The 24,294-nt window shown below is 37.5% G+C and overlaps 1 protein-coding gene across 1 annotated transcript in view; it reads right to left on the reverse strand.

Annotated features, from left to right (window-relative positions):
* Window positions 1-24,294, reverse strand: part of VWA3B (von Willebrand factor A domain containing 3B) — a gene marked incomplete at both ends in the record, with an annotated part of 114,378 nt that overhangs the window by 69,946 nt on the left and 20,138 nt on the right. Inside the window, 6 exons of the mRNA XM_081326387.1 lie at window positions 8,699-8,811; window positions 10,338-10,507; window positions 13,774-13,933; window positions 15,314-15,564; window positions 17,734-17,828; window positions 18,048-18,266. Coding sequence (XP_081182513.1) covers window positions 8,699-8,811; window positions 10,338-10,507; window positions 13,774-13,933; window positions 15,314-15,564; window positions 17,734-17,828; window positions 18,048-18,266 — 1,008 coding nt within the window. The remainder of the gene's footprint in view (window positions 1-8,698; window positions 8,812-10,337; window positions 10,508-13,773; window positions 13,934-15,313; window positions 15,565-17,733; window positions 17,829-18,047; window positions 18,267-24,294) is intronic.

The raw sequence follows: 24,294 nt of genomic DNA on the forward strand, positions 1-24,294 counted from the left end.
TATCTCATATATTAGTTTCCCCTTTTAAGTTGCATTACTGAAATAAATGAACTTTTGCACGATATTCTAATTTTTCAAGTTTCACCTGTATATTTCCCTGAAAGAAAAGGTCAGAACATGTCAAAGCCAATTTCATTTGCATGTCATTTCATTTCTATCACAGAAAACAAATCCCCAAATACCAACATTTACCATCTAAACATATAACATCCCAAAAGACTTGGCTCATCGTTCCTCTCATTAACACTTTTCCAAGTTTTGAATCTCTATAAACTTATCACGGGAAACCTATACTTCATAATAATTCATCAAGGGTATGGATTTCATCCAATAAGTACCAGTCAACAGCTGTTACAATAAGTTGTGGAAAATGAGCACTGCTGGCTGTCTTTATCACCATCATTGTTTACAGCTTAACTGCTTCTGAAACCTTCCCAGTGTTCTATTGAATATTTTTTTGATTCCCATCCCAATGACAGAACACCAAATTATCCCAATGGCAAACATAATAATACAAACTATTTTCTCTCACAATGCATACTTGATTAACGGGATTTAGTCTCTAACAATGCAGTAATGGCCAAGAATTAACAGAATAATTTGTATTGATGGCAGTAAACAAAGAACCAGGTTTTGAAAGAGAGGGGAAAACAAAGGGGATACACTCAATATAAAAGTTGTCTTTGAAACACTTGGACAGCACAAATCTAAGGATGTTGATGGTGGTTTGTTCTCTGAGCTTGTTGTTCAGTTTCTGAACATTTCGTCACCAGGCAAGTAACATCATCAGCAAAACTTTGATTGAAGTGTCTTGTTTCAGTTCTCTTCTGTTTTTGTAGGTCTTATGTGGTCAATTGGATCGACTGATGATGTTACCTAGCCTGGTGATGAAATGTTCGGAAACTGAACAACAAGCTCAGAGAACAAGCCACCACCAATATCTGTCACCAGAGCTACAAATATTTTCCACCATTTTTAAATCTAAGGATGTGTAAATAATATGCTTTAAAAATGAAAGTGGTAATTCCTGCTTATTAAAGTCTGAACCTTTTCAATATTCATTTTAATTAGTTTCTTTCATTTTAGAAGTTATCTATTCAGCATTTAACTTATATACTGTATATTGCATATAGTATATACTGTATATTGCATACAATATACACTGTATATTGCATACTTATATACTGTATATTGCATACAGTTTCTATGTATTGGAATGACACCAAATCTCTGGAAATTTTTGATTCCTATATCTGTCTTGATATAGGAGCCCAAATCATTTCACATACATTAAATAGATAGCAAAGGCCTTCACATCACATTGTCACCAGTATGCTCACGCCCAATTCTAAAAGCATCTTTCTTTTGGAAACAACTTCTGTGAAATCTGCTTCCTTAGATATTTTGCTTGCTCACAATACAGTCATATGAGCTGTCCCTGGAAACTGATCCAAACTGTTTCAACTGATGGCTGCTAGGATTTAGCAAGCTGTCTTTTCCCTTGCTGCCCATCATGGAATTATTGAAAGTTACAAAATTATATCAAAAGCACCTGGGAAAGAAAATTACTGAGTCCTTTGAAAATCAGAAGTTCAGCAATAAATAAATGAAGCTGCTCAGGGTCACTTCTGTGTGCAAAGCTATTTTGGTGTTTATTTAATAAACTATATTAAATAACATAATTATTACCCCTCACATCCTGGACATAAACTGTTTCAACTCCTCCCCTCAGGACACCGCTATAGAGCATTGCATGCCAAAACAACTAGACACAAAGAGTTTTTCCCCTCATGCTATCGCTCTGCTAAACACATAATTCCCACAGCCCTGTCTTATGCTTAAGTATATCTAATCATGTAATACGACTGTATTAGTATTATCCTTCTCACCTTTCCTATTACCTACTCTTATTGGTATCTTATGACTATCACTTTGTTGGTTGTATCTTATGATATATGATTGTATCTTATGATTTATCACTTTGTTGCTTGTATGTATACTGAGAGCTTACACCCTGGAGACAAATTCCTTCTGTGTCCAATTACATTTGGCCAATAAAGAATGTTCTATTCTATTCTATTCTGTCAGAAAACATGTAGAACGTGTAAGTCACATTTCTGTGTTCGATGTGTACATGATTAAATATCCTTAGGCATAAGGCAGTACTGTGGGAATTATGTGTTTAGCAGAGTAATGGCATGAGGGAAACAACTTTCTTTGTCTTTGTTCAGTCGCATCAAACTGTAAGATAGGTGGCGAATAACTTTAATAATTAATGTTTAGTCATCTATGGTTCTATTCGATGTTTGATTTATGCCTTCATAAACATTTTAGAACAACAGACTACAACATTCTATCTTCTAGAGCCTTGGTGGAGCAGTGGGCTAATGCCTCCTTAAGTAACACCAGCTGCCTGCAATTAGTGCAGGTTCGCATCCCACCAGGCTCAAGGTTGACTCAGCCTTCCATCCTTCCGAGGTAGGTAAAATGAGGACCCAGATTGTTGGGGGCAATTAAGCTGACTTTGTAATAATGCCGCTGGGGTGTGTGTGAAAGCCCTAATAAGCAGGCATATACATAGAATGAAGGCTACTGCTAAGCTTGTAAGCCGCCCTGAGTCTTCGGAGAAGGGCGGGATATAAATGGAATTAAAATAAAAAAAAATATTAGCATGAACACACTATATAATAACTCAGTTTAAATACTTTATACCAATTTCATTTTCCATATTTTGAACAAAATATTTTAGAATGCAAATGCTGTTCTTTTTAAGCACACTGGGGAGAAAAAAAGTAAAATTAAAACAAAAATGTTGTTCTGATCTCTTTTCTGCTGGTGAAAAGCTCTCACACAGTAATAGCTAGGAGTGACATCGTAACTACAACAATAATGTCAGTTAAATGCCCAGGATTATTTGTATTCCCATTTAATGTGTTAATAGGATGTTAATAGGATGCAGCATACTGAGCATTTCTAGAAGATTACTACACTTTGTGGCTGATTGAAACCACACCACAATTCACTCATAAAAAGAAAGGCACAGGCATTATTTTAATATTTCTCAGCCCATCCATTGAACTATAAACCAGGTACCTAGAGAGAAGCAGAGGGAAAGCTTCCCTCTATCAGCAAAAGCCAGTAGAGATGCTTACTTAGATGCAGGAAATTATTAAACAACTGCTGAATCAAAATTAAGGGGAATTAGGAAGGTATATCTGTGAAGAGCTTCACGGTCCTAAACAATTTTGAAGAAAACAAGAAATTCATATCCTTTCTTCTTATGTCAATTGTATGTAATTTTCCTTTGTTTTCATCTTTCCAAGATCTGCAATTTACTCTTGTGATCTGAGGGCTGGAGAAAATCAACCAAGCATTCAGAGTTAATTTTTCCCTACCTCTGTGGGAAAGCTTTAATTAGCATATTTATCAAATGGATTTTGATAAACCTTTGAGCATGATTCCTCACAAAACAGCTGATGATACAAGGGAGAACCAAGATGAATGCAAGTAGTAAAAATAGCATCAACCTAGGGGTTAGCAATAAATTAAAAAATAGTTGGAGGATTATTTTTTAAAAAAGAAAAGATCATTGGGAATCACTTGAAGTCCACATCATCAAAGTTACAAGGGAAACAATGGCACAAAAGTGGAAGGGGGTTCATCTACCACTATCATACTGCAATACATAAAAATAGCCACTTCAGCTAATCAGAATCAAACAGGGCAGGCTATGTTCAAACAACAAAGACCCACACAATTTGCTCCTTAATGAGCCAACTATTTTCTGGAGGAAGGGAGGATTGTTCTAACCTAGATATATCCATGTTTGAAAAACAGTTAAAGCAGAACCTCTGGTTTAAAAAAACTTTCTCCTAAAGAATTGCAATCTAACTGTATAGCCAACACATTTTATCCAAAGCTTCATGACTCTGTATCAGTTTCAAATCATCTACAATTTCTCCATGATGGTGATTTCTAAACAGTCAGAAATAATGCTTCCTCTTTTGGCCAACTGAGGAAAGTAAATGTGTAATGCATTGGGTTTTGTCTTACTAAAGAGTATCAGGTGGGGTTAATTGCTGGAAGGTTGTTTAAGCAGGGAAGCTCCCAGCTCCTCAGACAACCAGTCTCCACCACCGCCATTGGCTGCTTCTAGGGCGGCAATAGGTTGCTTTAAACCTATTGGCCGCCACCTAGAGGCCAGGGTATAAATAGCTGCATTCGCAGCCCTGTTTCTCAGTTCAGTTCCTGTAAGCAAATAAAGAATGATTCTTGCTGAACTCACTCGCCTCGTCTCATCAATCAAGCAACGAACCCAGTATATAACAAAATGCTTCTTGGATTTAAAAAAAAATGCTGCCAAAAAGCTACTGCACATGAGAGCCAGTTTGGTGTACTGTACTGAGTAAGGCACCAGGCTAGAAACGAAGAGACCATGAGTTCTAGTTTCATCTTAGACACAAGGCTAGCTGGGTGATCATGGACCAGTCATTCTCTCTCAGCCCTAGGAAGCAGGTAATTTCAAAATCTTGCAAACAAAAGAACCCTGCAGCGACTGCTCCAGGCACTTGCCAGGAGTCACAGCTGATTTGGAGGCATAGAGAGAGAGAGAGCTGCATATAGGCTGGCCACTCCTGTTAGTCTCTTATGCTCAATATGGTGGATTAGGCAGTATCCCTACCAGAGAAATTCAAGCATTCATAAGGAATTCTGACATCCTTAACCTACAGAGAAACACCATCTACATCTTGGTTGTCAGAATCAGACCAGAATTTGAAATGGCCCCTGAACGTATAAAAAGGGCCTTTGGAAAAAGAAAATAGTATATTTTTACCCCTTTTCTCTTCAAATATTTTCCCTTTTTGGTTCTTTTAATTATGCCAACTACCAAGAGAGATTTGAGAATTGGGCAGCCTTACAAATCTAATACAGATAGTCCTCAACTTACAACCACAATTGAGCCCAAATTTTCTATTGCTAAGTGAGTTAAATTAATTTTGCCCCTTTTATGACCTTTATTGCCACAGTTGTTAAGTGAATCACTGCAGTTGTTAAGTTAGTAACATGGTTGTTAAGTGAATCTGGCTTCCCCATTGACTTTGCTTGTCAGAAGGTTGAAAAGTTGATCACATGACCCTGGCACACTGCGACCGTCATAAATATGAACCAGTTGCCAGTTGTCTGAATTTTAATCACATGAACACGGGGATACTGCAACAATCCTAAGTGTGAAAAACAGTCATAAGTCACTTTTTCAGTGCTGTTTCATTGTTGAATGTTCAGTAAATGAACTGTTGTTAATCGAGGACTGCTTGTAAATCAATCAGGGGAGCATTCATCTTTTCTAGCTTAGGCACTGCCATTGCATGTTCGATTTGTCGTATCATCCCACCCACCCACCCTTCTTAGGGCCTTTCCCCATTGCTGCTAACAATCCATCAATGAGCCATGGGGAAACCATAATGGCACAAAATTTGCTATCTCCACTTCCAGATCTTTTGCAGCTTCTATTGTATCTGTTTCAAGACTTTATCAAAAACTTACAAAGCAAATTTCATGCTTAGAACCATTAAGGAGCCAAAAATAAAGCACCATAGTTCCCTGATGTATCTGTAATAAAACCTCTAGTCCCAATACCCCCCAAAAATGATATTGTAGAGATGGAAATGTTACAAGAATGGATAAGCAAAATAATTAGCAAATAAAGCAGCTTTTCTTCATACGAGAAGCTCCAACAGCAAGGCAGGAGCCTGAAAAAAGATCCCTGTAAATAGATCCCCTGTTAAAGTTAATAGGATTCTTAAATCAGCTGTAATTTTTATTCAGGATCCTTGGACAACTCAAAAAAAAGAGCTGCTGCTGAATTTTAGAAAAGTATTGTGTTTGCAGAAGTTCCAGATCACTTCTTCTGAAAAAAAATTGAAAAACGTGCAATCTTAATGCATTTGCCTCAGCTGTTGTTAAATAAGTGGCATTTGCAAATTATCTGTGTGAAATCACAGAATTGCTTAGTTCTGTTCACTCTGGATAGGTTTTTTTTATTAACATACCCAATTTGGAAAGCAATTCTTTCCTCTTCTGGAAACTTCTACACATTCACTTAAAACAGACTTAGAAAATATACAAATGATCTCTATTTTGAAACAGGTGATCTTCCCCACTTCACTTTCTCAGAAAAAAATATTAATTTCACTCTTCCCTAAAACACAGGAAATAGGGGGTGTTTTGCTGAAATAACTAAAAATGGTACTGAAATAACATCTTTTTCTTCCCATAAAGCAAAGTAAACAGTGAATTTCTTTAAAAGTTATAAAAATATTCCTTTACATTATGATTTAGCATTTTAGATGTGTCTTGTTTATGACACTATATTTTATAAAATGTCCCACATCAGAAGTATCAGGGAGCATAACTTGCTGCAATTTAATTTTTATTTCTCCCTTGCAAAGTACCAGTAAGTATGAAAGCAGACCTATGATGATTTCAAAATATACACAGCAGTAGCTCAATCAAGACAGGTTTCTCTACATTTCATAAGTTAAAACTGTGGTCGCATCAATTTTGGGCTCAATTGTGGTAGTAAGTCAAGGACTACCTGTATATTGTGTGAATCAGTGGGTGCTTAAACTGTCACATTCCATATACTGAGTGCATACACATTGTAGATACATACCGGTACATATAAATCTGGAAAGTTTCTGCTATTGGATTCACTGAGCAAAGGAGTCCATAAGGAACTTAAAGGCTAATTCAACCTACGACCAGAATGGAGCCCAAAGTTTCTGTTCTTAGTGAGACATGCCCTATTTTTAAGTGAGTTTTGCTCTATTTTACGACCTTTCTTGCCACAGCTGTTAAGTGAATCACTGCAGTTGATAACTTAGTAACCCAGTTGTTAAGTGAACCTGGTTTCCTTATTGACTTTGCTTGTCAGGTCACAAAAGGTGATCACATGACCTTGGGACACAGCAACAGTCATAACGGTAAATATGAACCAGTTGCCAAGAATTTGAATCTTGATCAGATGATTATGGAGATGCCACAAAGCTCATAACTGTGAAAAATGGTCATAAGTCACTTTTTTTGAGTGTCGTTGTAACTTTGGTCACTAAATGAACTATTGTAAGTTAAGGACTACCTGTACCTACCACATGCCCATAACAAGAGCAATGTATTAAGGCATTCAGAGTCTGTCCTGTTGAATAAGAAGCAGCTGCTTAATTTGTTTCCTTACAATCACACATCTTTATAGTCTTAGGGGGGGAAAACCAAACATTTTGGTATGGACTGACATTTGTCTTCAACACTGAGTTAACTGAAAGCTCACACCCACTCAGCGTTTTCCCCAGTTCTCTCTTTTTGACTCTTGTGTGGTTTTGCTCAGAGTACTTTCACAGATAACATTTGCATCACTCCCAGATTAGCTCCATCAGGTCCTGTACCTCATCTAAGTTAGGAAACTGAGCCAATTCTGATTTTTTTTTCTGGTTCAACTGTGGTGCATCAGAACTTGCTTCAACTTTCCAGCTGAAATGCTGGAATTCCATAGAATTTGGAATGACCCGATTTCCCATTAACAAGAACATGTCTTCTGGACTCTCCACCCCAGACTCCCATTTTTTAGCATTTTTTTCTTAACTGAGCAGGGAGCAAGGAGCAGTTTGTCAGCTTCCCCACATTTTTAAAAAATAAATGTAACAAAGGAAATAGGGTCTTGCTCCTCTCCAATTGGTTAAGTAGCATCATTTCAAAGCCTCTCATATTATGGAAAAATATAGGTAAGATTTAAACTGTTCAAGAGTTTGGTGCATGAAGACAAGATCATATGGTAGAGATCTCAATCTTCCCCAGTATTTCTGATTCTTTCTCTTTTCCCAATTATTTCATCAAAAGTTCATCTATTTTTCTGATCAAGTTTTCAATGAAATTTGATATCCTTCTTTGAATCTGAAATGTACTAATGATTCATTTTCCCATTAAATATCCTGCTTCACTGCATGACATTCTTAATATCATCAATCTATCACCATTTCACTTAAGAGGATTCATCAAGCCCAGGTTATGAGCTGAATTCTACTTATTGTGAATAAGAACATGGCTAAAGAGTCAAAAAGGTGTGATCTATTAACAGTGTGTTCAGCCCTTGCTTAGGACCCAGATTGTTGGGGGCAATAAGCTGACTTTGTAATAATGCCGCTTGGGGTGTGTGTGAAAGCCCTAACAAGCAGGCATATACATAGAATGAAGGCTACTGCTAAGCTTGTAAGCCGCCCTGAGTCTTCGGAGAAGGGCGGGATATAAATGTAATAAAAATAAAAATAAATAAAAAATAATACTTATCAATACTCTCTACATTTGGTAATAAATGCCTATAAAATAACATAGGTTGCAAGTGTACATGAGCAAACAACTAAAGCAAGTAAGTGACCAGTACTTCTAGGTCGTTTTAGACACAAATATAACAGGACTTTGTATCAAATCTGGTTTCAGCACAAAAACTGACTTGGATAACCTGCATCTAGAAGACAGAAGAATATGGCCTTGAAAATTTTTGAGGATCTTTCAATAGCTTTTAATACAATGGCTTTAGCATTAGCTCAAACAAGCTGTAAGATGGACAAATTGTGTTTTCATAGCTCTTGGTGATAATTCTATTTAGGACAGGGGTGTCAAACTGCATCATTTTGTTTACTTTTACCTAAAGGGAGTCTTCCTTTCAGCCTTCTTGAATTCAGGGCAGCTTTCTCATTCTTACTGAGTGAAGGGCCCATCACAAGCACTTCATCAGTCCTTTCAGCAAATGCATGAAACCTAAAGTGTAAAGCATATTAATTTGTAATCATAGGATATAAATATACATCTGGAATCACAGTGTGACCTCCCTTAGGAGGAAAGATATTAAAAATAAAACAGTACTGTACCATTCTGGATGATGTTGGATCTTTACTTCTCCCACCCTGCCTACCTCGCATAGTTCTTATAATAGAGGGGACAGAGAACAATCTCTGCCAATTTAAGCTCCTTGGGAAGATAGAAATATAATTTAAATTCCAAAACAGCTGGTAAACAGACATGGGCAATATGATACTCTCGTGACTTTATCAACTAGTTAATAAAATATTCTGGAAGAAGTCAAGTTATATAACTGTTTTCTACATTATTCATTTTTTTACCATGTGCTCGTTAATCAGGGCATTTGTCATAGTATTAAACAGAAAATTTATCAATTTTTTTAAAAGAACCATAGCTAGTTCATTGACATCAACTTTCTAACTGTAGAACACGGGTGTCAAACTCGCCACATCACATGACGTATCGCGACGTATCGCGACTCTTTTTGCATTGCTGGCAATGGAGTGGGCACGGCTTCGGTATGATGAAACCGGCAGTTTGGCACCCCTGCTGTAGAACTACACATTCAATCAGCTGTTACATTTCTTCATTAGACAACAGATTTACAATCATTTTTTTATTAGCCCCGACACTACTGGCCTTCCAGAGATCTTTCAAGAAGTGAGTTTCAAACCAGTCTTGGGGATTCCTTGAAAACAAGGTCACTAGACAGCTTTATGAGATATGAGTTTTAAAACTCCTATATATAGTATGTGTTTATTTTTAATAGTTATTTTAAAATCTGCCTTTCTTGGGTTTCTTTCATGGTACACTGTCCAGAGTTACATACTAAAATGGGTAGCTATATAAATTTAATAAATAACCTATTTTTTTTCCAGTACATCAGTGTTCCTGGCCATCATACCTTGAAAATCTAGAAAGTGCAGATCAGCACATCCAAAGAACTGATTGGAAAAGATATTCTAAGTGTTTTTATCTAGAAAGATAATAGATATGCCCTCAGAGCACCAGAGAGATACAACCCTTACAATTATTCCAACATGCTTAGTTATTGCTTCAATAGAAAGGTAAATAAAGATTCAGCCTTCACCATTGTTGCCTCTTGGAAATGACTACCAAGCCATTCCTTGCCATAATTATTTTTTATCTATGGCTGGTTTCACATATCATGCTAAGGCTAAGCCATCATGAGGTTTGTTTGATGTTAGCTTAATGCACTATATGGACTTAGTCAATTGCTTGCAATTTGTATTCTCTTTAGACAGTAAATATGATAGGAGATAGGAGAAATGAGTGATACACCAAAGATTTGCATAGTCCAGATTTCTCCAACATGGATATATGTTAGACTTCATCATCCCAAAATAACATGAAGAATGTGGTCTAATCTAGCCAGAAAGCATCAGTGTAAGCAACCACAGAAGGACCTATTATCATAGGGGTATATAGAGCTAACATTGTTAGATATCCCATTTACTTCATACCTGCCAGTGGTTAGCTGACTCAGATCCTTTAAGAAAGCAACTGTTTCTTCTTCTCTAGCATTGAAAGATATGGTATGGATTGGACATGGTCCTCTTGAGATCTTCTGTGTGAGCAAGTGCTTTGCGCATTCTGGTATATCACCCACAACAAAATAGTATACAGCTTCTATCTGAAGTGAAGAAGTCATTCAACAAAAACTGTTACAGATCTTCAGGTCAAAGGAAAACATGCTACACATGCACAACAGAACTATACATCCTTTCTATTTTTGATTGACAAAATTGCTAAAATGATAAGAATGCCCCTAGCATGCAGAATACTCAGAGAAAGCTAAGATATACAGCAGTCTTCATATTACCAATATGGAGCTTCATGCTCAATTCATATGTGGACTTGTACAGTACACATTTTAAATAGTGCCAAATGTCATCCTTGTTTGTCATCAGGGTCACAATGAAGTTGGATGCCCTGATAAATTTATCACACTTTTCATTTTAAAATGAAAAAAGAAAGTTTATAGTAGTTAAGGAATAGGATTCTGGTGCATCATTATTTGACTAAAAGAAGCAGCTGTGAAAAACTGAAAAACTGCTCTAACTGAAATATGTGGATTGTCTTGTAGCAGAACTATTAATTTTACAACCTGTATCCATATACGGTTCTAGAATACACTTTCTTGAAGGGGGAATTATTGAGGGGGTTGGACATACTACAGCAAACTGCAGGTAAGGGCTCACAGGACTGAATTACTACATGCTAAAACTATGTAATAATTAAAAAATGGTTTCCAGCATTCTGAATTCAGATAACTAGTGAATTGTGTACTGAAACAATACATCCCCAGGACATCTATTCCCAGGAAGAAACAGGCTTAGGAACAAATTGTTTTTTGATAGCTAAGATCAGTTTTATGAGGACAAAGTTACGTGGAACAAAGTTAACATTTTTAATGAAAGGATGAAGAATGACCATTCTATGGCCATGTTGCCGCTTATGTGAGCAGTTTGAAGATTTTATTACCTGAAGGAATTAGTATTAACCTAGGTCTGACCAGATTCAGTTGCATAAACTAAGAGCTTCTGATATCTGCATGACATCAATATTACAAAGAAGGACTTCACAAATCATTTGAAGAGACATTTGCCAAGCAACTGAAACATTTCCTTTGAAGTCATTGTTTGAAGCATCAAGGTAGACACTCTGAAGTTTTCAGGCCTTCAGCAGAAGTCCTAGTGAGAGTGTTTCTGGGCATCTATGGAGGTCTAGAGGCTTGAAATGGTTTTTCTGGATATTTGGGAACTGCATCTGTTTCATTGCTGAAGCAGCAAATTCAGAAGGTGAGTTTACTCACTTCACAAAACACCACTTCTGATGTTTTATCAACTGTTTTTCATAAAAGTAGTAGTTTTTTATAAAAATAAAAAATAAAAAATATTATTTCTTATTCCATAAAAAGGATTGTCTTTTCATGATTTCCTCAATTTGGTGCCCTCTAGAAGAGTTTGGTGACAAATTCTATCACCACAGACAATGCAGGAATTGTATGTTATGCCAGGAAGTTTTGCAAGAGTGATTGGGTTCCAAGCTCTAGACACAGTGATAATTTGTCCATATTCTATATCAGAAACCAGTTTCATTGACTGATGTGGAACCGACTATATCAGAAGGGTCGTGTTATATGGTTCTTTTTAAAGAATGTTTCCCCCCAGATACCTGTTGTTCTGTGGTTTGTTTTTTTAAATTGTTTTCATATTGTGTGCCATCAAGGTCACAATGGATGACCTGATGAATTTAATAAATAAATAAAGCTTCCATTTTCCAGAAAGGGGAACTGTTTAAATTTCTCTCTTATGCTGTGTTACCAGAATGATTGACAATATTTGGACTTGCTATGTTTATATTTCTGTAGCAGAAATACAGAAAGCTATTTCCTAATTGAGGTTGTATATACAGTAGTCTTAACAAAAACATTTCCCTTTCTGTAATACAATTTTGTATGACCCTCAGCTTTAATGTAAGTCCTGGCTTTTTTCTGTCAGCAATGTATGGCCTACATATCCATGGAAGGCAAGCAGGGGTAAGTAAGAAAACATGTGTTACAATGCTATGATGCAAACACCAGTCCTTGCATACTTGTATGCAATGTTATGGCTCAAATGTATATTTGCATCATGATATTACAATGCAAGCTTTCTGATTTTGGCTTCATTCTGGTTAGGAATGGATGCCAACTTCATTAACCTCACTAGTGCTGAATCTGTAGCCTCCATACTTAACAGGGAACAGGGCTGCTTTCTTTTACTAAGATAAACATTATTAAAGATTTCTGTCTTAACAAATAAGTTCAGAGATCTCTGCTTCAGATATACCTAACTACCTTCAAATAATCATATCTTCATTTACTAAGGTATGATTAGCACCAATATTTTTTGCCTGGATATATTGTGTGGTACATTCACACAATTAGATTGAGAAATTTCCAATTGTTTCCGAACAAGCCAGTACAGTTTGGCTTTTTTTTTAAGACAACGACTATTGTGCCTCAGTTTGGCAAGCCAAAAGAGGAAATTAAAAAGTTTGTGAACCCTAGTGCATTTTCATTATTACTGCATAAACATGACCTAAAATATGATCTGTTCTCCCTACAATTCCTAAAACAACATAAAGAAAAACCCAATTAAATATAGAAAATTCAGAAGATTTCACCAACTTTTAAATACCATGTAATGTATTGGGTTTTGTCTTGCTTTGGAATATCATGTGGGGTTAATTGCTGGAAGGTTGCTTAAGCAGGGAAGCTGGCTAACGGCTTCCAGCTCCTCAGACAACCTGGCTCCAGTGCCGCCATTGGCTGCTTCTAGGGCGGCAATAGGTTGCTTCAAACCTATTGGCTGCCACCTAGAGGCCAAGGTATAAACTGCTGCATTCGCAGTCCTGTTTCTCAGTTCAGTTCCTGCAACCAAATAAACAATGATCTTTGCTGAACTCACTTGCCTCGTCTCATCAATCAAGCGACAAACCCAGTATCTAACATACCACTCTATATTTAATTAGACTTAGAAAAATTGATATTCCCATGAAAGGCTGCATGCAGAGAAAAAATGTTTGTGAATATTTCCACCTAACCAAAAGGGATCAATCCAACCAGGGTTATATATTTCAAAGCTCTTTGGTGTCATGGAAATATTTCTCTGCCCCTTGTTTCAAGGGGAATTGAAGGAAAGCTTCTGCCTATAGAACAGGATGCTGTCATATACATCTATTATCGGTAAACTTCAGCCTGCAGAATAACTTGAAAGAAATTCCTTCTAAATAAACCCCAAGCTCTTTTATTAGTACTTGGGCCCTTCATAATTCATTCCTGCAGTACTTGCAGTTAAATCTCAGTGGGGTATCCTTAGTTCTAACTGAACACTTCTGGAAATAGGAGATTACCGTATGATCAAACAATGCCTCCAAGATTGCTTCTGTAGATCCAGTGTGACAAACAGCTGGTAGATATTCCAGCGTCCAGAGCCACTCAATGGCATCTTCTATAGAGTCCTTCGTAACAAAAACAGGTTTCCCTTGCCACTTCACAAGATCCTGAGCCACCCTGCAAAGGAAGTAACTAAAATATTTGGAGGAAATGCTACATTATCCTCTTACAAAGACACACATACACACACACACACACACACACAAACATGTATAGCAATATGAAATTCTCGAACTCCAGGAAGAATATAAAACAACTGTTTATTGCTAAAATAGTAAAAACCAATAAAAACAATAAAAACTATTTTCAAACCTAAAACAACCTTAGCTTTCACTGGTCCACTGCCAGCACCATCAGAGTAAATGCTAGGGGGTGGGGAGTTTGTTTATAAACCTTGTTGACTCAGTGCTCTGCCCATTGATCATGTAATAGGGCCACCCGTCCTAACTAACCATAATTGTCCTAGCTGTCCCGCATCTCCTTGCATTTGTTCCAGTCCTATTGCTTGCTTTCTTCCTGTTTTTCCTTTCTTTGCCCCTCCTACCTCTGTCAGTCCTACCCTTCGTTGTTGTGCCTCCTCTCCTGCCTTTTCTATCTTCTCAACCTGTCCCCCTTGCGTCCAGCCATGTGATCCCACAGTCATCATAGGCTGTGTGTCCTGAGCTGGCATTTTATATGCCCCTCAATTACCATTCCCCCTTTCCTTCCCTAGTGCATCTAGCCATTGTTTATGCCTTCTGCCGTTCAATCCTGCTGATCTCATCTCCTCCGATTGGTCATTGCACGTGGGTGTGTGCACACACTGTGGTACCATTCCCCCCTGCCTCATCCGCATACAATAAACAGCTGTTTTATATTCTTCCTGGAGTTTGAGAATTTCATACTGCTATACAGATATGCCTGGGATCTGTATTTTTATACTTATTATGGATATATATATATATATATATATATATATGTGTGTGTGTGTGTGTGTGTGTGTGTATGTACACACACACACATACATACGCAAACATATACACACATACATACACATATACATATACATATATTTTCCTAAGACCAGGAAGCAGAAAGATATTATCTGATGTCTAGACAGACATATGATTGGGGTGCCAAATGTCGAGAACATGTCCTCAGCCGCTCAGATAGAATTGCACAAAGTTGTGACAAAGTTCTACTAGTTCACATGAGCTGGCACCTGTCTCTGAGAAAGCACTGTACAAATGAAGGAGGCAATAATCTGACTTTTGGGAACTGCCTCTACTTCAGCATGTTTTCTTGATCACTTTCCCATCACAAGTAAAGTTCACCTCTATTATGCCTAATGGACAATAAATTCTTCTCATCTCAGAAATAGTTTAAAAATATGCAAAAAATGTGCAATTCTTTTCCTCAGTTATTTATATTGTATATGACTTTCCAAATAACTTGTTGTCATCTAAAATGCAGTGGTAAAAATTAGCATATCTCACTAATAAAATATAGACAACTCACCGGATTAAGTTAAATTTCTCAATTTGGGCCACTTGCTGCTTTAAGACCATAGAAAGTGCTTCTTGGCAGAGATTGAACTCACTTAAAGAAGCAGTTCCAAAATCCAGAGCAATGGTGATATTCTGTTCTTGTATTACTCCAAAAATCTGCCGACTTTCAGAAGTTAACCACTCCATTCTTCGTTTGTACAATTCAATCATTACAGTTAGACTATTTGCAAAATGAAGGAGAAGGCTCTTTTTGGCTGTCAGCTATATTTAAATAAAAAGAGAATACTAAGTTTCAAGGTAATGACTAGAAAACTTGAGAAATGTAGAAACCTTCTTCCTTCCTTCCTTCCTTCCTTCCTTCCTTCCTTCCTTCCTTCCTTCCTTCCTTCCTTCCTTCCTTCCTTCCTTCCTTCCTTCCAACAGATCAATAAGGGCTTATTATAATCTATGTTTACTGAAGACATATTAAACTGAGTTTTCCAATAAGAAGCCAAATTGGACATACCCTTCTGCAAAAAACTTTTAACCATGTTGCCCTGAACAAGAAAATATTATTCATGATCAGTGTGAGCAATAAGATGTGGAAATATTTAGAATTATAATGCCCTTTAACTTACATGCATCTACTGCCCAATCATATTTGGATATAGATCAAAAATGACCAAAGGGTGTTTGTTTTTGTGACAATATTTCAAAAGTATTTTCCAGCACAGTCATTCTTTGAATTTCTTTAATTGAAAGAGGAACTGCTGATTTAGAATAGAATCTGGGACAGTAATATCTGCTGAATAATTGTACACAGGATCTAACTAATGCTGGTCAGAATGCTGCTAAAGAGGAATTGGCAACACTAATTGTTGTCTTACCATCATCCATATCGATTACTGTAATGCACTGTACATTGGACTGTTAATAAAGAATATATGGAAAGTGCAATTGGTTCAAAATGCAGGAGCCCCCATACTTTTGGGCTCCTAGCATTGGGAGCATATAGCATTGGTTTTGTGGATCCAGCATTAGTTTCCGATTGGTCTCCAGGTCCAATTTAAGATACTGGTTTTGACTTAAAAAGTATTTGACACCCAGATGCTTTCAGGATCACCTTCAGATCCATCTTCAGTCAACCAAATTAGATCTAGTAGGAAAAAAAATGCTACCAATTCCAGTTTCAGGAATTTGGGGACAAAGGGAGGTTAAAGCAAGAAGGCGCTGATCTTAAAGACCAAGCTATTTTGGAGAACTTTCCCCAATTTGATCTGATATTACCTTATTTTTATTTTCCTTGTATTTCTGAAGCATTTTTATTATTAATTTAGATTTGATTATGGCCATCATTTTGATTCCTAGCAATCATATAAATAGATTTTCTCCATGGTGCTCTGTTCCTAATTTGATCTTCTTGGTCTTCCAACAGTGTACTTATCACCGCTATAACAGAGTCCATCCATATTGTTGCTGATCAACCTTTTATTCTCTTTTGTTCCACCTTTCCTAGCATTACAGCCTTGTCCAAACAGTTAGGTCTCCACATAATATGTCATATTCAAGATAATTTAAGCCTGGTCATTTGAGTTTCAAGGGAAAACTGAGTTGATTTGTTCAATGATCCACTAGTTTGTTTTCTTGGCTGTTACAGTATTCTTAGAATCTTCAATACCAAAGTGTAGAAGTATCAATACTCTTCCTAGCCTGCTTTATCAAAGTGCAACTTTCAATTCCATAGAGTGTCACAAGAAATACCATGGCTTGCACAATTCTGATCTTTGTAAGTATAGACACATCATGGCATTAGAATATCTATTCCAAGACCTTCATGGCTGCTTTACCAATTGTCAATCTGTAGTATATTTCTTGACTGCTTGTTTCTTTGCTACTGATGGTTGATCCTAAAATGCAAAAGCTATCCATCACTTTGATGTCTTCACTATCAATGCTAAGGCTGTTGTTCAATCTGTGTCATTAGTGTGGTTTTCCTTACAATTTTAGTCCAATTTCTTTCACTTCAGTACTTAAACATTTATTATTAGAGCTTGCAGATCCTTTAAATTTTTGGCTTTCAAGGTAATATCATCAACATAGTACAAATAAAAGTTATCTGAACTGTGATAGCACAGAAATATGTTTAATAAATAATAACATGAATAGATATGTGATATCTCTTATCCAAACATTGGACAGCTTTTGGAGCAGACCAAGAAATTTGGGGAGAATTTGGGAAGCTACATCTTGCTTTTATGCCCTAGAATTTACTCCCTCCTTTAAAAGATAGCTTTTCCAATACCATTATTTAAAGATTCCTCAGATGTGTGCAAGCAGCAAACATGCTTGACACAAGTAAGTTCCACAGCTGACCATTTTATGTGCCTGCACATTTTCTTCAAAAAGGAATAAATTCATTACTCTAATAAAATATAAATGTATCACACTTACATTATAGAGCTTGCCATCAGATATTGCTCTGTACTGATGATACAGACCATCTGCATATCGTGAAGCCACAATTTTTCCCAAGACTGAGACATAATCTACAATATAAATTGTTTTTCATGTATAGTTTACATCATGTGCATTCTTTCTTCATCACAGTCTCTCACAAGTTCATGAAGTAGTAACTCCTACTAAGGCAAGGGTACAAACTCATACACATGTTGTTGTTTATTAACAAAAGTGATGTCTAAACATCTAAAAAAGCAACACATTGTAACATAAAAGAGATAGCTTTGCACGTCATATTTTAGAAATACCTTCTTTGTGCTGGAATCCAATTTGGGGAAAAATCTGAGAAAAAGTCATCTTGTTTTTCTTGAGTCCATGAAGTTGAAGCCATTTAGCAGAGGAAATGAGATGCTGTACATCCCATTGGACATCATTTGTCCTTTCTTTTGCTTCTATCACATTCTTAAAAGCAACAAGTGACTGAGATGTTTTGTGCTCTTTTTTAGACTTTCCATCAACAGTACCTTCTGTAAAGGGAAAGAAACTTATCTATAGCAAAATTATTTAGATGTCCCCTTCTTTCCCTAGGTATTATCTTTTCTTTTTTAAAAGCTATCACTAATAAATTACTCACTGCTAAAAGTAATAATATCTCTGTAATCTGCTATAAGTCCTAGAACTTCCAACCACTATGATTGCTCCATTTCTCCAACATAATGTTTTGCAAATTGCTGAAATTTCTACGCAATTTTATTAAGTAAAACCACTAAATAGCCAACCTGCAAAAACAGAGCAAGAACAAGTAATGTTCTCCCCTACTTCAATGGACTGCATGTGTTGATGCTCCTTTTATTTTTAGACCTTCACAGGGAAGAGAGTGAAAATTCAAAGGAAGACTTCTACTGATATCTCTAGGTTCTTTTGAGGGCAGACCTTTCTGGTATACTATGTAGACAAGTGATCTTGGGGAGTGTTTAGCAAGCACTACATCTCTTACCTATAGTAAAAATACAGAGGGAAAGTTACTGCTTTTATTAAGGAGGAAGAGGAAAATGCTGTTCTCCTCTGTGTAGTTCTGACCTCTCTGAGCTCCAGGTCCCTTACCTCCTCAGATAAACTAAGGAAAAGCAGCACAGGGAATTTCTGCCATCAACCAACTAATTAGTCATTGAGGATAGTCCTTGGAGTGAATAGAGTACATGACTGGTTGCTTTGCCTTCTGGTAAAGCCTTTTGTTCAAAAAGCCAAGCGCTGAGAACAATGGCCCTAAAGAACTACAAGGAATAGCAAAGGACTACCTGGATGTTCAGAAGCCAAAGCACTCTCAGAGAAAGAAAAAGGAAGATAAAAAGCAAGATCACCTGGGAGTTCCTGCAAGTGGCCTGCTTACCAGAGCAGGAAGAATGGAAGAACTAGTGAAAACCTTAATCTTTATTACCACTGTTGGAGTGAATGGAATAAGCACTTCTGCCAAGGATATCCTCCAGCCACAAGAGGAAGAGAAATAGTCCTACTGTACTATTATTAATATTACTTATTTACATGGATATCCAAACGTGCAATCCTGAAGAAAAAATAATTCTTTGCTGCACCATTGAGGTAAGACACTGCAATATAATGCTATTTGTAACTTGTCAAGATATACTAGACATGTCTAGTAGGAATTTCAGGAGTAAGCATTTAATAGATACTCACGTTCACTCCAAGCAAGCTGATTACTCATGTTGCCAGTCACCCCAAGGACACAGATTGTTTATTTTGCTTCAGTTCCTCTTAAATCACCAATAAAAACAAATATAATTTATTATATTGACTGCATTTATTCAAGGCTGTCTCAATAAACTTAAACTAGGAACAGTATTTATACATTTAATGATTTCTATTACAATAAATTTAAAGACTTTTTCAACAATAAATGGAAAGACTCCCTCAAATCTAACAAATTTATGATGCCATCAGCTTTCACAAATTATAATCTGCTTTTGCAGACCATAAAAGCTTATGCCGCAATGAATTTTTAATAGTCTTTAAAATGCCACAAGATTCTTTAAGTAGAAGGTAAACACTTAAATTATATCTGTTCTGTGCTAATCACATTGCCTGCCTTTTTGGACCTATTTTCAGGTGGTAGAATTAAGTATGAAGGCTCCATTTCTTGTGGAGGCTAAACAGTTTTGGCCGCCTATAGCAGGGATGCAGTGGCTCAGTGGGTTAGGACGCTGAGCCTGTCGATCAGAAGGTCGGCAGTTTGGCGGGTCGAATCCCGAGTGCTGCGTAACAGAGTGACCGCCTGTTACTCGTCCCAGCTTCTGCCAACCTAGCAGTTCGAAAGCACGTAAAAATGCAAGTAGAAAAATAGGGACCACTACGGTGGGAAGGTAACAGTGTTGCGTGTGCCTTTGGCGTCCAGTCATGCTGGCCATGGAGACGTCCTTGGACAAGCTCTTGCTCTTCGGCTTTGAAATGGAGATGAGCACCAGCCCCTAGAGTTGGAAATGACCAGCGCGCATGTGCGGGGGAATCTTTACCTTTACCTTTATAGCAGGGATCCCAAACCCCCAGTCCATGGACCAGTACTGGGCTGCGGCATGCCAGCAACCAGGCCACATAAACAAGCAAAGCCCCATCCACAAGATGCAGGCAGCACACAAAACCATGCCCCCTCCAGTCCATGGAAAAACCTGTCTCCATGGAGAAATATTTTCTGCAGACCAGGGCCTGCCACAGAAAAGGCATACTTCCTAGTTCCCATCAGCTGATAATCTTCAAAGGATAGGCTAGGAGCATGCCCACTCTATCAAATCCAGCAAAACCTTACCTCCTACATTTAGCATAGGTATCTTAATCAGTATTTCCTGTTGAGAATGATAGGGATTGAAATCCATCACATCTGGAAAGCACTAGGTTAGGAAAGGCTTATCTAGCTACATGTATTCTTGAAAGGAATGATCAAATCAGTCAGATACGTACTCTCATATAGTTTATAGGTTTGAAAGGTATAAATAAATAATAAAATCTCATACTACCCACAAAGGCAGTAAATATTTAGGGTGAGACTTTAAAAACACATAATACATAACATATACAGGTGAAACTCAAAAAATTAGAATATCGTGCAAAAGTTCATTTATTTCAGTAATGCAACTTAAAAGGGGAAACTAATATATAAGATAGACTCATTACATGCAAAGCAAGATAGTTCAAGCCGTGATTTGTCATAATTGTGATGATTATGGCGTACAGCTCATGAAAACCCCAAATCCACAATCTCAGAAAATTAGAATATTACATGCAATCAATAAAAAAGGAGTGTACATAGAACAATATCGGACCTCTGAAAAGTATAAGCATGCATATGTACTCAGTACTTGGTTTGGGCCCCTTTTGCAGCAATTACTGCCTCAGCGGCGTGGCATGGAAGCTATCAGCCTGTGGCACTGCTGAGGTGTTATGGAAGACCAGGATGCTTCAATAGCAGCCTTCAGCTCTTCTGCATTGTTCGGTCTCATGTCTCTCATCTTTCTCTTGGCAATGCCCCATAGATTCTCTGTGGGGTTCAGGTCAGGCGAGTTTGCTGGCCAATCAAGCATAGTAATCCCACAATCATTGAACCAGGTTTTGGTGCTTTTGGCAGTGTGGGCAGGTGCCAAGTCCTGCTGGAAAATGAAGTGAGCATCCCCATAAAGCTCATCTGTGGAAGGAAGCATGAAGTGCTCCAAAATCTCCTGGTAGACGGCTGCATTGACCCTGGACTTAATGAAGCCCAGTGGACCAACACCAGCAGATGACATGGCTCCCCAAATCAACACAGGCTGTGGGAACTTCACACTGGACTTCAAGCATCTTGCAGTGTGTGCCTCTCCATTCTTCCTCCAGACTCTGGGTCCTTGGTTTCCAAATGAGATGCAAAAGGTGCTCTCATCAGAAAAGAGGACTTTGGACCACTGAGCAACAGATCAGGTCTGTTTTTCTTTAGCCCAGGTAAGACGCTTCTGACGTTGTTTGTTGTTCAGGAGCGGCTTGACAAGAGGAATACGACATTTGAAGCCCATGTCCATGATCCGTCTGTGTGTGGTGGCTCTTGATGCACTGATTCCAGCCTCAGTCCACTCCTTGTGAAAGTCCCCAACACTTTTGAATGGCCTTTTCCTGACAATCCTTTCCAGGCTGCGCTCATCCCTGCTGCTTGTGCACCTTTTTCTTCCACACTTTTCCCTTCCACATAACTTTCTATTAATGTGCTTTGATACAGCACTTGGGGAACATCCAACTTCTTTTGCAATTACCTTTTGAGGCTTTCCCTCCTTATGGAGGGTGTCAATGATGGTTTTCTGCACAACTGTCAGGTCAGCAGTCTTCCCCATTATTGTGATTCCTACTGAACCAGAATGAGAGACCATTTAAAGGCTCAGGAACCCTTTGCAGGTGTTATGGCTTAATTAGCTGATTAGAGTGGGAGAATTTGAGCCTAGAATATTGCACCTTTTCACAATATTCCAATTTTCTAAGATTGTGGATTTGGGGTTTTCATGAGCTGTAAGCCATAATCATCACAATTATGACAAATCACAGCTTGAACTATCTTGCTTTGCATGTAATGAGTCTATCTCATATACTAGTTTCCCCTTTTAAGTTGCATTACTGAAATAAATGAACTTTTGCACGATATTCTAATTTTTCGAGTTTCACCTGTACAATTAGAGATGCTAGCTCTGATCACTGACCAGGTTAGATCCTGGTAGTTCACTGCAGATGGTATTGATGTTAAGCATCTCAAATGCAAATTTGCATGCAGGAACGTAGCTTTTTGCATGCCAAATGCACATTCTGCCCTATAAGCTAGTACAGGTAGACCACAACTGAGCCTCAAATTTCTGTTGCTAAGTGAGACATTCATTGAGTTGTTGTTTTTTTAATCCCATTTATATCCCGCCCTTCTCCGAAGACTCAGGGCGGCTTACAATCTAAGCACAAACCAATGTGCTTAGCAATAGCCTTCATTCTATGTATATGCCTGCTTATTAGGGCTTTCTGGGGGGGCCAGCGGCATTTTTACAAAGTCAGCTTATTGCCCCCAACAATCTGGGTCCTCATTTTACCTACCTCGGAAGGATGGAAGGCTGAGTCAACCTTGAGCCTGGTGGGATGCGAACCTGCACTAATTGCAGGCAGCTGGTGTTACTTAAGGAGGCATTAGTGTTAAATTAGTATCATGGTTGGATTCCCCATTGACTTTGCTTGTCAGAAGGTTGTAAAAGGTGATCACATGACTCAGGGACACTGCAACCGTCATAAATATGAGTCAGTTGCCATGCAACTAATCACATGACATCATTGTTGCTTGCACGGAAGAACTACCTGAAAAGGAATCTGGTTGAGATTACATAAAACCCTTATAATAAAACACAGGAAATTCTTTCCAACATCTTTTAAAACTCTGGGAGAACGAATTGGGATTTGAAATCATAACAATTTCACAGAGACCTCTTCATATTATTACACATTTGTCTTTAAATTTATTTCATCTAATCATTAAGAATGGATCCTGAACATAAACCATAGGTAGCACTATATATCATTAAAATTACACTATAAACTTGTTACTATTTCAAGACTGTGTTGACAGGGTCGGAGGTCAATTGATATAGATTGCATGTCTGATAGCCATGCCCTTTGGGCAGAACTTCTGTGATAAAGTTATCCAACAATTATTCATGATCAATCTGTGTTGGTTTGGTGCCCAAATTTCCAACTGCAGATACCTGTATATTGATATTAGAAATTGAATTTGTCAACTGCCAGGATAAGTTCCACAAAATTAAATAAATCTTTCATTAGATTAGTGACTTTTGGGGAAAAAATTAACAGAACAAAAAGTTTGGAAAACGTCTGCAAGGAAGAGCCCCATTGTCAGACCTACCAGTTAGACCGACCCACGAGACAATTTTACAGAAAGGCTAAAAATACTTTTACTCAGTTTGGTTATAACAAAATCTTGCAAGTTTGATTGTAGGGTATGTCTTTCTCCTTCTTATACTCATGTGAATTAGGGAGGTGTCGCCCTGAGCTTTTCTACATATTTTCCATTGCTGTGAATGTGAGATATGTTTTTCCTTTGATGTCATTGCTTTGATAACAGAGTTCACATATTTTCATCAAGATCATCATTCTTATTCTCTAAATCCATTTATTAGCTACACAAATACTGTTTTACTTTAACAGATTATACCCTCTTTTCCCTTTTTGTCTGCACTCCCTAATTTTGCTTTTTTCCATTTTAACCTTTTTTCTTATTCTTTATATTTTACACATTTCTGAAATCTAATAAGGTTATAAAAAAAACTTTTAGGAAATGATATCAACAAAATGAACTAAACCAATAAAGGAATTGGTTAGTTCAGATAATTTATCAAATCCAAAAGGCACCCAGTCCAGGCTTTTTTCAGACTCAACCTTCAGACATCTGTATTCAAACAAATTTTAGCTCCTTGTAAACTAAATCATTTCCTAACCATTTAATGATCGTGGTTGACTGAGCCATAGTTTGCTAAATCC

The sequence above is a fragment of the Vipera berus genome (assembly GCF_964194415.1).
Source record: "Vipera berus genome assembly, chromosome: 4".
NCBI classification, from domain to species: Eukaryota; Metazoa; Chordata; class Lepidosauria; order Squamata; family Viperidae; genus Vipera; species Vipera berus.